The 12,757-nt window shown below is 45.8% G+C and overlaps 1 protein-coding gene across 4 annotated transcripts in view; it reads right to left on the reverse strand.

Annotated features, from left to right (window-relative positions):
• The window catches only part of MUS81 (MUS81 structure-specific endonuclease subunit), a 326,264-nt gene that overhangs the window by 67,204 nt on the left and 246,303 nt on the right, over positions 1-12,757 (reverse strand). For all 4 annotated transcript variants that reach the window (XM_077456085.1, XM_077456093.1, XM_077456072.1 and 1 more), the window contains one exon: positions 3,890-3,993. In XM_077456085.1, coding sequence (XP_077312211.1) covers positions 3,890-3,993 — 104 coding nt within the window. The remainder of the gene's footprint in view (positions 1-3,889; positions 3,994-12,757) is intronic.

The raw sequence follows: 12,757 nt of genomic DNA on the forward strand, positions 1-12,757 counted from the left end.
TTCAAGTGTGGCCTTACAGGAGGATTAATCCATGTTATCCCCTGAATAAAGTCATGAACCAGAGAGTGAGAAGCAAGTGGTCATTGAAAAGCACAGATAAGGCCAACACCTGGCCTTTGATAGTACTCAGGGCCAGCTTAATTTCTAATCCCATCTGTAGGAATTCAAGGATCCTACCTATGACATGTTTCCTGGTGTGCCAACCCCTGGATTCACACCAGGAGACATATGCCTTCCATACTCTATAGTATATGATTCTGGAGGCCGGCTTCCTAGCATTAAAGAAGAAACTACTGAAGCTGACAGCCCAAGGTCTCATTAGCCAAACCATTAAATTTAGCATTTGTAAGGTAGGATGGAATACTGGACCTTGCAAGAGAAGGTCTGGCCACAATGGTAAGGTCCAAGGGTCACCTACCACCATCTTTATGATCTCGGCAAACCAAGATCTACTGGGCCATGCAAATCACCTCCTTCCCTTCTGCTGCTTCTTTGCAGGATCAAGCAAGAACAGGAGGGAAAGCATAGATCAGTGAAAACTGATCTCATGGATAAACCAAGGCATCTGTACCTTATGCCAACGGATCCCTTGTCCTAGACACAAAATTGTCAATATTGTTGTTGAACCTGGATGCAAACAGATCCACGTCCTGAGCCCCATCTTTGACATATTGACAGAAAGATGTTGGGGTAAAGGGACCATTCTCCTGGAAACAATTGCTGACGACTCAAGTAGTCTGCCTGCAAATTCTCTATTCCTGGAATGAAAATTGCTGATAGGCAAGGAATGTTTTCTGCCCAAGATAGAAAATGATTCACCTCTCTCTGGGCTGAGCGACTTCTCATGCCCCCTTGGTGATTGATAAAGGCCACTGCTGTGGAACTGTCAGATTAGATCAATTCTTGAGTGTCCAGACCTCTAGTGCCAGGAGTACTGCCAGAATCTCAAGAATATTGATGGGCAAGGTCCTCTCTGATTTGGACCAATTTCCCTTGAACAGACGCTTCTTCCAGGACTGCACCCCAGCCCAGAAGGCTGGCATCTGTTACCACCTTCCAGGTGACTGGTAGAAAGGATTTTCCTTTTTGAAGATTCCTGGATATCAGCCACCAATTGAGGCTCTGATGCACTTCGGGGGTAAACGCATTGGGAAGTCCAGAGCTTGGACCTTCTTGTTCCAAGTTGACAGAATACTGTTTTGCAGCCTTGAATGAAACTGTGCATAAGGAATGGCCTCGAAAGAAACCATCTTTTCCAATAACTTCATGCAAAGTCGAAGGATTCTTCTTTGTTTTGACCAACTGAATCAGAACCTTCTTCTGAACTGTATCTATGATCAGCCCCAAGTACTGCAATCTCCTTGATGGTTTTAAGGAGCATTTCTCTAGGTTGAGAATGCAATCTAGATATTCTAGGTAGCTGACTGTGGTGACCAAACTTTGGTTTAAGCGGGTTACTGACTGATCTAAGAGTAGATCGTCTAAGTAGGCTAGTATCGTTATACCTTGAGCCCTTAACCTTGCTAAAGGAGGAGCCAGGACCTTTGTAAACACTTGAGGTGCAGTAGCTAGACCAAAAGGCAGAGCTACAAACTGAAAATGAAGATTTTCTACCTCGAAGCGTAGAAATTTCTGGTGAGCGGGGAAAATTGGCACATGGAGATAAGCATCCTTGATGTCGATTGACGCCAGAAATTCTCTTCCTTGTAGGATGGAGACTACTGATCAGATTGACTCCATGTGAAAGGAAGAGATATTCAAAAACTGGTTTAGATCTTTGAGATCTAAAATGGGTCTGACATCCCCGTTTGGTTTTGGAACCGTGAAAAAGTTTTGAATAAAACCCTAATCGTTGCTCTTCCAAGGGGACCGCCGATATCACTCTTTGAGACAAGAGATGATCCAAAGCTAGAAAGAGAGACTTTTTCACTGGATCTCTGGGAATGTTTGTTCTGAGAAAACAAGGAGTTGGAAATTCTTGGAACTCTAGTTTGTAACCTAGAGAAATCAAAGAAGCTACCCATCTGTCTTGACATTATTCCTGCCAGACCCTTGAAAACTGTAGAAGCCTCCCCCCCACTCGAGCGAGCGGGAGTGCCCCTTCATAAGGAGGCTTTAGTATTTTGCTTTGTGGGTTTCCTTCCCGGGTCCTCTTTTGGCCCTGGGACTGACCCTGAGGTTTACCTCTTGAGCTGGACGATGGAGGTCGTCGTGACTGCCTGGAGGCTGATGCCCCTGGCACTGGAGAAAAAGAACGCTTAAAAGAAAAATGCTTAAACTTCTTAACTGGTAAAAGGGAACTTTTCCCATTAGAAATTCTTTGGATATACTTATCCAGATCGTCTCAAAATTACTATTCACCATGAAATGGGAAACTGGCCAAGAGCTTTTTGAATGGCGCTTCGGTTGACCAATTTTTTAATCATAAGATTCTACACACATGTACCAGCCCTAGCATGAGCCGTGAGACCTGGAGAATAGAATCTTTCATAGCGTCTACTGTAAAACACACACGCCTCTGATATACTGGCCAAATCCTGGGCCTGCTGATCAAGAATAACTGGCAGCGCAGGCTGAATAACTGAACCTGCAAGCAAAATTTTAAAAAAGGAATTCCAACGTCTTATCTGTTGGATCCTTTAGCATATGAGCATTGTCTACTGGACAAGTCAGGTTTTTGTTTACAGAGGATATAGCAGCATCAATTGCTGGAATTCCCCATTTCTTAGAGAGCTCTTCCTCCATAGAATAAAGTATTAAAAAACTTTTTTTGGAGGGAAAAACTGTTTATCTGGGCGCTCCCACTCAGAATACATTAGCTTCCTTAGCCATGAATGGATAGGAAAGGCATGAACAGATTGGGGAGGCTTCAGTGAACCCAAACTAGAGGTGGGCTCATCGACTGACTGCGTAACTGGCAGTAAAAATGTGGAGTGGACCAATTCAGTGAGAGATTGTACCACCAATCTTTCCTGCGAACCTGATCCTTCCATATTAGGTTCTTCGGAAGATGAGACATCAGCCTCTTCCTGGTCCTTTGAGAGAAATTAGTCATCTCTCACCCCTTGTTCCTCAGCATGAGGGTCCTGAGCAATGGATGGGGATCTGCTACGCTTAGTCCCACTCTGGGATGCGATTAAAGCATACATTTTTTGCTCCAAACTTAAAATGGTTGAAGAAAAGACCCCCTTAGTAATATACACAGGGGCTGCAGTGTTAAGAGCAGCTGCAACACTTGCCCCTCCTGGTGGCTCACTCTGATCAGCCATACTACTCTCAGTGGAGGATACCATCTTTTTTTAGATGGTTCTAGGCTGCCATGTGACTATAGTCCTTCTAGAGCCCCTTTTTGAGGTGTTTTTAACCCCCCTTCTGACCATAGCCCAAATGCACAAAGCAGAGGTACTACTAGATGGAATGCATCCACTGCTTGAGAAATAGTCCAGCTCTGCTGCTATTAAAGCTCACCCTGATGCAGTAGTAAATGTGTCAAAAGGAATGCCTGTGTTACCAAAAAACTTTTTCATGCCACCTTTGCTCGTGTCCCTCCGCAGCTTTGCAACAGCAACAATGGTGCCTTTTAAAACATTGGGAGGATGCCAATGCTGCGGTATGCCCCACCCCTGTTGTCTACAGCCCTTCCTCTTTCTTTTAAAAAAAAGTGTTTTTCTGAAGACTCCACTTGCCTTTCCCGCTGCAGGGTTTACTGAAGCTGGCCTATAACCCACATAGTAGCTACTGTGGCTCTGTGTCCCGTGATGTACGATAAGAAACCTACATATTTGTGATTTAGTAAAGAGAGCTGGAAAATACACCTGGTCCATTGGCACCAGTTTAATAAATACTGCTATTATTCACACTGAAAAGTGTAAATGCAATTGTACTTTACCTGGCTGGAGTGTTATATCTTTCCAGGATAGCTGCTGCCTTCTCTCCACTCACACCACTAATCTGCATTAGCTGCCGAGCAAACACCTCTTTCACTGTCTGAGCCTGTAGTGGAAACACAGTGTCACACAGGAGATGGACACAATATGGTCTATAGAAAGCAACTACATAGGGAAATATTTAATATCTTGGTATGGCAATATGTAAACCTATATTTTCCTCCATTACTCAGTATTAAGCAAATGGATACTTGGCCACAAACCAAGCATTTATGTACCATAAAAAAACTGTCATCTTCAGTAAACATTCATACTGACTAAAAACAAGATATTAAAGATGTAAAAATGAAATGATGATTGCATCTGTAGCGTGCATCTGTCAATGTGTAGACATTACATGCTAATAAAGCCTTACCAGTCTTCTTTATCTGAAATGTTTGTAACATACATGATTCCCTTTCATCGCCGGCATAAAAATATAAGTTGATGGTATTTTTACTGAATATAGTGGGGTAATTCAATAGAGCACTTGGACGGCCTTTTCTGTTGGAATAATGGTAGGTATTTAAGACTAACTGTACAGTGCCTGTCTATGTACACTGTGTAGTAGGGTGGCATGTCACAGTCCACTCTCTCCTTGTGATTGACAGATGGCAGATCCATATCCAATTGTATAGCCAGCTTTTGAGAAATGAAATAATCTGGTTTTGCACCATATGCCCTAGGTGCCACTTCTCCAGAAAAGTGGCAGAAAACCAAACTTTTTTTAATAATCGAAATGCATTGGGTTCCACGTGTGATCTTCCATCAAAATTTGACATATTATGGTGATGACACGTGACCAAAAAGAGTAGTTAATACTATGTTAGATGCTGTGAGCAGAGCTGATGATCTAAACATTATTGTCAGCAACTGGATTTTATACCTTTAATGAATATCTATAATAAAATGTATATTTTTTTATGCTTTGGTGCCTTTAAAGTCCCATATGCATAGAGTCTAGTTTTATGGAATCCACACACTGTCTGATGTCAATAACATGGGCAGTGGATATGATGAGGAACTAGTGTTTCTGAATTCCCATCAGGCTCCATCCACTCAGCTACAAAACCACTGCACTATCTGTATGACAGTTGCAGTGGCAGGGAGGGAGCTCAGCTGCAGTGAGGAATGAGTGTCAATATGGACATTCTGGTCTCAGTGCAGTGTGATCACAAAACAAATGCAGATGCTTTCTCCAAATTCATGTACCTGTTACCAATGAATAAATGGATTTGATGCAAGCACCAACATTTTTCCTGGGGAGACCAAACTAAATTCTAAAGAGTGTCATAGATACTCTTTATGAATTCCATTGAGCGTGGTGTGCAAATATTTACAGTTTTCAGAAGCAAAAGGACATAGGGTAATAAATCTTGGTGTATCTTTCTAAGCAGCAATGCTGATCAGTATCAGATGATCAGCTGATGCAACACATTAATATTATTATACACAATTTATATAGCGCCAACAGTTTACACAGCGCCTTACAATGTATAGGGAGACAACACAATTACAGTACAGTTCAATACAAAAGGTACAGGAGGGCCCTGCTCGTAGAGCTTACATTCTAAAGGGAGGGGGTGTTGCTATAAAAGGTAATAGCTGCAGAGAATTATTTGATGGGGGTGGTTTAGGTACAGTTGTTAAGTGGGTGTGGGATAGGCTTCCCTGAATAAATTAGTTTTCAGGGATCTCCTAAAGATGGATCGGGTAGGGGCCGATCGAATATACCGGGGCAGGGAGTTCCAGAGGATGGGAGAGGCTCTGGAGAATTCCTGAAGGCGAGCATGGGAGGAGGTAACAAGGGAACTAGAGAGCAGGAGCTCCTGGGAGGAGCGGAGGGGACTATTTGGGCAATATCTGCAGATGAGGTTATTGATGTAGATGGGGGCTATGTTGTGAATGGCCTTGTATGTTATGGTTAGCATTATGAATTTTGTTCAGTCATGTAGATGGGGGCTATGTTGTGAATGACCTTGTATGTTATGGTTAGCATTATGTTGTGAGTGGCCTTGTATGTTATGGTTAGCATTATGAATTTTACACAGTGGGGTAGGGGAAGCCAGTGAAGGAATTGGCAGAGAGGAGAAGCAGTCACGGATCGGTTAGTGAGGTGTATTAGTCTAGCAGCAGAATTCGCAATAGACTGAAGGGGGGATAACCTGCTTAAGGGTAGGCCATTAAGGTGAGAGTTGCAGTAGTCAAGGTGGGAAATAATCAAGGAGTGAATAAGTTGCTTTGTGGTGTCAGTCAGGAAGGGTCGAATTCTGGAGCTGTTGCAGAGGTTAAGGTGGCAGGATTTAGCCAGTGATTGGATATGGGGGCTCAAGGAGAGGTCAGAGTCAAGGATTACACCCAGGACCCTGGCATGTGTGGAGGGACCAACGATTGTGTTGTTGATATTAATGGTGAAGTCACGGGGGGGTTGGACTGTGAAGGAGGAAATATAACAAGCTCAGTTTTAGAAAGATTGAGTTTGAGGAAGCGGTGTGACATCCATATCGATATATCATTCAGTAAGTTTTAGATCCGTGAGGAGATCAAGGGGATGCATTAAGCAGTTAAGGAGATAGATCTGGGTGTTGTTGGCATAGAAGCGGTATTGGAAGCCATGGGAGGTTATCAACTGGCCCAGGGAAGAGGTATAGAGTGAGAATAGGAGAGGCCCAAGGACAGAGTCTTGGGGTACCCCAACAGAATGAGGAAGGGGAGTGGAGGAGATGGAGTTGTAAGTGACACTGAAAGTGTGCTGAGATAGATAGGAGGAGAACCAGGATAAAGCAGAATCACGGAGGCCAAGGGAGTGTAATTTGCTGTGGAGGAGCAGGTGGTCAACTGTGTCAAAGGCAGCAGAGAGATCTAAAAGTATGAGTATGGAGTAGTGCCCATTGGTTTTAGCAGTTAGTAGGTCATTAGTGAGCTTTAGTAGGGTAGTTTCAGTAGAATGTTGTGGGCAGAAGCCAGACTGTAGGGGGTCGAAAAGGTTGTGGTCCGTGAGGTAGCAACTCAATCGGTCATGGACAAGGCGTTCGATGAGCTTGGAGGCACACGGGAGCAGGGAGATGAGTATTAAGTTATTCAAACAGGTGGGGTCTAGTGAGGGTTTTTTTGAGTATGGGGATAACCAGTGCATGTTTGAGCAGGGAAGGAAAGGTGCTGGAGGAGAGGGAGAGGTTGAAGATGTGGGTTAGGGAGTTTGGAACAGAGTGGGAAGGTGATCACAGTAATTGAGAGGGGACAGGGTCCAGGGGAGAGGTAGTGAGGTAGGCCATGGAGAGGAGTTTATCAACTTCATCTGTGGTAACTGGGCAAAAGGAGGAGAGTATTGAGTGTGGTATTGGACCTGACGTGTTGGATAGGGGAGGGATTTGAATGTTGGCTATCTCCTTGCGAATTGTGTCGATTTTGCTATTGAAATGGTTGGCAATCTGTTGAGAGGTAAGCAAGTTGTGGGTGGGGGCAGTGGGGGCTGAAGAAATTAAGGGTAGAAAAGAGTTGACGAGGTTTGGATTAGAGGGTTTTGATGAGAGTGTTGTAATAGGTTTGTTTAGCAGTGTGGACACAGGAGTTGTATTTGAGAAGGGCAGATTTGTAGAGAGTAAATTCTTGCAGGGATTTTAATTTACGACATGCTTGCTCAAGAGCACGGCTGTGTCTCTTGAGACTTCTGGTGTCGTCTGTTTGCCAGGGTTGTGGCAGATGGAGCCTGGTTCCGCGTGTAGAAAGAGGAGCAAGTATGTCCAGGGAGGATGACAGGTGTTGTAGATGGAAGTGGTTAGGTCTGGGCAGGACAGGGGTGTGATTTTGTCATAAAGGCCATCAGTAGCAGAGAGAAGAAGAGAAGGGTTGAGGTTGCAAAGGTTTCTGCGGGTAGTGGTTTGTGGGATGGCAGCATGGGATGTAGGAGACAAGGAGAGTGTGAAACGGATAAGGTTGTGATCAGAGAGAGGAAAGGGTGTGTTAGAGAGATTGCAGGGAGTGCAGCGATGGGAGAACACGAGGTCGACAGTGTTGCTGTTGGAGTGAGTGGTGGTTTGTGTCCATTGTGTTAGGTTAAAAGAGGTTAGTTTGAGTAGTTTAGAAGTGGTAGCAGTATTAACATTGATTGGAATGTTAAAGTCACCTAGGATGATGGTAGGCACTTCAGATGAGAGAAAGTAGGGTAGCCATGCAGAGAAGTCATCCAGAAAGCGTGACACTGGTCCAGGAGGCCGATAAATGACTGCGACCCTTAGACGAGCTGGAGAGAAAAGACGAATGCAGTGCATTTTGAAAGAGCAGGGAGAAAGAGAGGGAGGTGTGGGAAGTACCTGGAAGGTGCATTTTGGGGAGAGCAGAAGTCTGACACCACCTCCTTTTCGTCCAGTGGGTCTGGGGGAGTGAGTCCAGAGGAGGCCACTGTGGGACAGGGCAGCTGGAGAGGTAGTTTTCAAATTCCTGAAGCCAGGTTTCGGTTATAGCAAATACAGTAAGGGATTTGAGAGACGAAAAACCCTAGTTAGACTTACCGGTAACGGTATTTCTACGAGTCTTTTAGGACAGCACCTGGAGAGAGCGCAGCTCCACCCACTTTCCCAGGAAACACTGCAGATCACTTTAAAGACCGGACACTTCCACCATGGCCTCAGTTGTTCATAGAGTACCTCCAGCCATGCTGAAATTAAATAAGCAGAACATAGCAATAACACCACATTTTTCAAATACAATCTAGGGTGGGTCATCGGCGCTGTCCTCAAAGACTCGTAGAAATACCGTTACCGGTAAGTCTAACTAGGGTTTTCTCCCTTCGTCTTTCAGGACAGCACCTGGAGATGATAAGAGAGTACTTACTCTAGGGTGGGACCACCGCCTGCAGAACCTTTCTGCCAAACGTTTGGTCTGAAGCTGAAAGCAGGTCCAACCTGTAGAGGTGGGTGAAGGTGCAGAAGCTTGTCCACGTAGCCGCTTTACAGATCCAATTCGGAGAGGCCCCTGCTCTTTCCCGCCCAGGATGTTGCTGCTGCCCGAGTGGAATGGGCGACAACCCCTGTGGGGGGCTCTACTCTGGATGCACTATAGGCTTCCCTAATAGCCATTCATAGCCACCTAGCTATAGTATTTTTGGACGCACTATGGCCCTTCTGTGGTCCTGAGAATGCGACGAAGAGAGAGTTTGACTTCCTGAACTCACTTGTGATTTCTAGATAGTGTAATAGGCACCTTCTTACATCTAGGCTATGAAAAGATTTCTCCTTAGCATTTGAAGGTGAAGGACAAAAGGTAGGTAGAACTATTTCCTGCGTCCTATGGAAGGCTGTTGAGACTTTTGGTAGGAAACCCGGGTCAGTTTCAAGAACCACCCGGTTCGGGAATATGTAACAGAAAGGCTCCACTATTGATAAGGCTTGTAACTCGCTTACTCTTCTAGCAGATGTAATAGCCACTAAAGAACTAACTTAAGCGACCACAACCTGACAGTCGCTTCTACTGGGGGTTCAAAAGGTTCCTTGTTCAATGCCTGTAGAACCAAAGACAGGTCCCATTTTGGGAAAAACTTAAATGGTACAGGCCTAGCTCTGGCCAATGCCTTAAAAAATCTATTAAGTGGTTCATGAGATAACCGTCTCTCAAGAAAAACCGATAAAGCAGCCACCTGTGTCTTCAGGGTACTGGCTGCCAACCCTAGTTCCATGCCCTCATGGAGAAATTCAAGAACCAAAAGTATCTCCTGGGGAGGGAATTCCTTTGATAGACACCAGGAGTTAAAACGTTTCCACGTTTTAAAATAAATTGACCTAGTAGTATCTTTTCTACTTCCTAAGAGGGTTGTGACGAGCTTATCAGATAACCCCTTTTTCTTTAAGATTTGCTCCTCAGTAACCACCCGGTTAGGTTGAGTTGCCCGATGTTCGGATGCTGAAGAGGTCCCTGGGTTAGGAGATCCCTTTGAAGCGATAGAACCCAGTGGGGTCCCACCGCCATCCTCTGTATGGTAGCAAACCATGTCCTTTTGGGCCAAAAGGGGGCCACTAGAATCAGACTTGTGGATTCCCCCTGCAATTTCTTTAGAACCAAAGGGATCATCTGAAAAGGGGGGAAAGCGTAGCACAAGCGGAAATCCCACGGGTGTGCTAGGGCATCCAGTCCCCTTGCCTGTTTAAAGAGAAGAAGGCCCTCACTTTGGTGTTGCTCCGTGATGCGAATAGATCTAGACCCCATCTCACTGTCAGATCTTGAAAAACCTCGGGGTTCAGACTCCATTCTGATTCCCGAATGTTTTCCCTGCTCAGAAAATCCGCTACAACATTCAGGTCTCCCTTTAGGTGTACTGCTGATATGGACCTCAGGTTGCTTTCTGCCCATGACAGAATCTGGCTGGCCAAGGATAGCAGCACCCTGCTCCTTGTGCCCCCCTGCCTTGTTATATAGGATACAGCTGTGGCGTTGTCGGATAAGACCTGGATATGGAGACCTTGAACCACTTCCCTGAAGGCCCATAGTCCGAGCAGGATGGCCTTGAGTTCCCTCCAATTGGAGGATCTCCTGGCCTCCCTGACTGTCCAGCTCCCCTGGGCCATCTGTCCTTCCAGGTGGGCACCCTACCCCCAGGAGCTTGCATCTGTAGTCAACCTCCGGTCTACCGGAAAACACCAAAGTAGACCCCTGTCTAGATTTGAGTGATTCCTCCACCACCAGAGCTTTCTCTGGACCTGAGGGGGCATCCTGAATTGTTTCTCCAGGAACTCCCCGTAGGACCAATTCGTCAATATTGCCTGTTGGAGCTCCCTTGCATGAAGGCGTGCCCACTGTACTGCAGGGATGGATGCTGTGAGGAGGCCCAAGACGGACATGGCTGCCCTGACAGAAATAGGCAGGTTTGTCTGGGTCCTCTTCACGGCACTCTGAACTTTTTCTATTTTCTCTACTGGGAGAAAAATCTTTTCCTGTCTGGAGTCGATGGTGTACCCCAGGAACTTTATCGACTGGAATGCAATCATGCTTGATTTTTCTGTTTATCAGCCATCCGAGACCCTCTAAGTGTCTTCCTGTCCTTCCCAGGTCCCTCTCCAATAGATGTTTTGTATTGGCAAAAATTAAAAGGTCGTCCAAGTATGGAACGATTGATATACCTTCTACCCTGAGGAGGGCTAGGGCCTCTGCTACGATCTTTGTAAATATCCTCGGAGATGAGGATAGACCGAACGGGAGAGCTCTGAACTGGAGATGTAGCACAGAGCCTCCCGTCCTGACCGCAAACCTCAGATATTATTGTGAAGCTATGGCCATAGGCACATGAAGATATGTATCTCTTAGGTCTATGGATGCCATAAAACAGTTTGGCATCAGAAGACTCTTCACCGAGAAAATTGTATCCATCCTGAATCTCTTGTATCTGATCGATTTGTTTAAAATCTTCAGATTCAGAATCAATCTGAATTTGCCCGATGGTTTCCTTACAAGGAAAATGTGTGAGTAACAGCCCAGCCCTATCTCCTCGGGGGGAACGTACATGATCACCCTTTGCTGCATCAGTTCCTGCAGAATAGAGATCATGGCTACTGATTTTTCTGGGTCTTGAGGAGCCTGGGTTACATAAAACCGTGCGGGGGGGGGGGGGGAATGAGCGAATTCCAGCCTGTAACCCTCTTCTATTGTTTTGAGGATGAACAGACTGTTTGTCACTGATTTCCACTGCGGAAAAAAGGCCTGTAACCTTGCTCCCACAGTTGGAAGACCGTCACTGGCTTTTTGGGTTCGGGGTAGGGAGGCGGAGCAACACTCCCGACTTGCCCCTTCCCCTCTGAGGCTTCCAGGGCCTTCTATATCCTGTCTCTTTGGTTTCTGAGGTTTTTTGAAAAGCACGAAAATTTTTAGTGCTCTGGGAATCACCTTCTTTTTAACAGGAAAACCCTTTTTCTTGTCGGCCGTTCTGTCCAGAATGGCTTCAAGGTCAGGGCCGAACACCAAATCTCCCTTGAACGGAAGACCGCATAATTTGGCTTTTGAAGCAGTATCCCCTGTCCATGTCTTCACCCATAAGGCCCTACGGGCTGAGATTATCAGGGCTGAGGACCTGGCTGACATCTTAATTGACTCCGCCGAGGCATCCGCCATATACCCCACTGCTTTTAAGAGAACAGGCAAGGTATTGAGCAGGTCCTTTCTAGGCGTTCCTACCTCGATATGGTGTTTTAACTGTTCTAGCCAGTGCTCCAGATTTCTGGCTTCTACAGTTGAAGCCATTGCTGGCTTGAGGTTTGCCAATGTTGAGTCCCAAGCCTTCCTTAAGAGGGAATCAGCCCTTTTGTCCATGGGATCCTTGAGGATACCCATGTCCTCAAACGCAAGATCCGTATTCCTTGAGACCTGAGAAAAGGCCGCGTCGAGCTTAGGTTTCTTGTTCCATACCTGCGAGCTATCCTCCTCAAAGGGAAACCTGCGTTTGAGGGACCTGGAAAAGAAAGGAGCCCTCTCAGGGTCTCTTCATTCCTTTTTGACAGTTTCGGATAGAAACTTATGCACCGGGAACACTCTGTGTTTCACCTCGCCCAAACCCTGAAACATTTTGTCATGTAGTGACAGTTGGGCCTTATCCTCTGTGATATTCAGAGTAGTGTGGATATTTTTAAGCAGGTCATCCCACCTCCTCTAGGGATAATTTATACCGTGATGATGAAGCAGAAGCCTCCTTTACTTCCTCTGCCTCCTCCTCTGAAGCAGAGGACCTACTATGTTCCACCTCCTCTGAGTCACTGCCCCCCCTGGATGCAGATGCTGGGGAGTGAGAATGGGGCGCTGAGCTACTACCTGCAGCTGGGCGTCTGTCTAAATAAGACCAGAAAGATTCA

The sequence above is a fragment of the Lithobates pipiens genome, unplaced genomic scaffold, assembly GCF_037356315.1.
Source record: "Lithobates pipiens isolate NorthernLeopardFrog02 unplaced genomic scaffold, aLitPip1_a1.2 Scaffold_10, whole genome shotgun sequence".
Classification (NCBI taxonomy): Eukaryota; Metazoa; Chordata; class Amphibia; order Anura; family Ranidae; genus Lithobates; species Lithobates pipiens.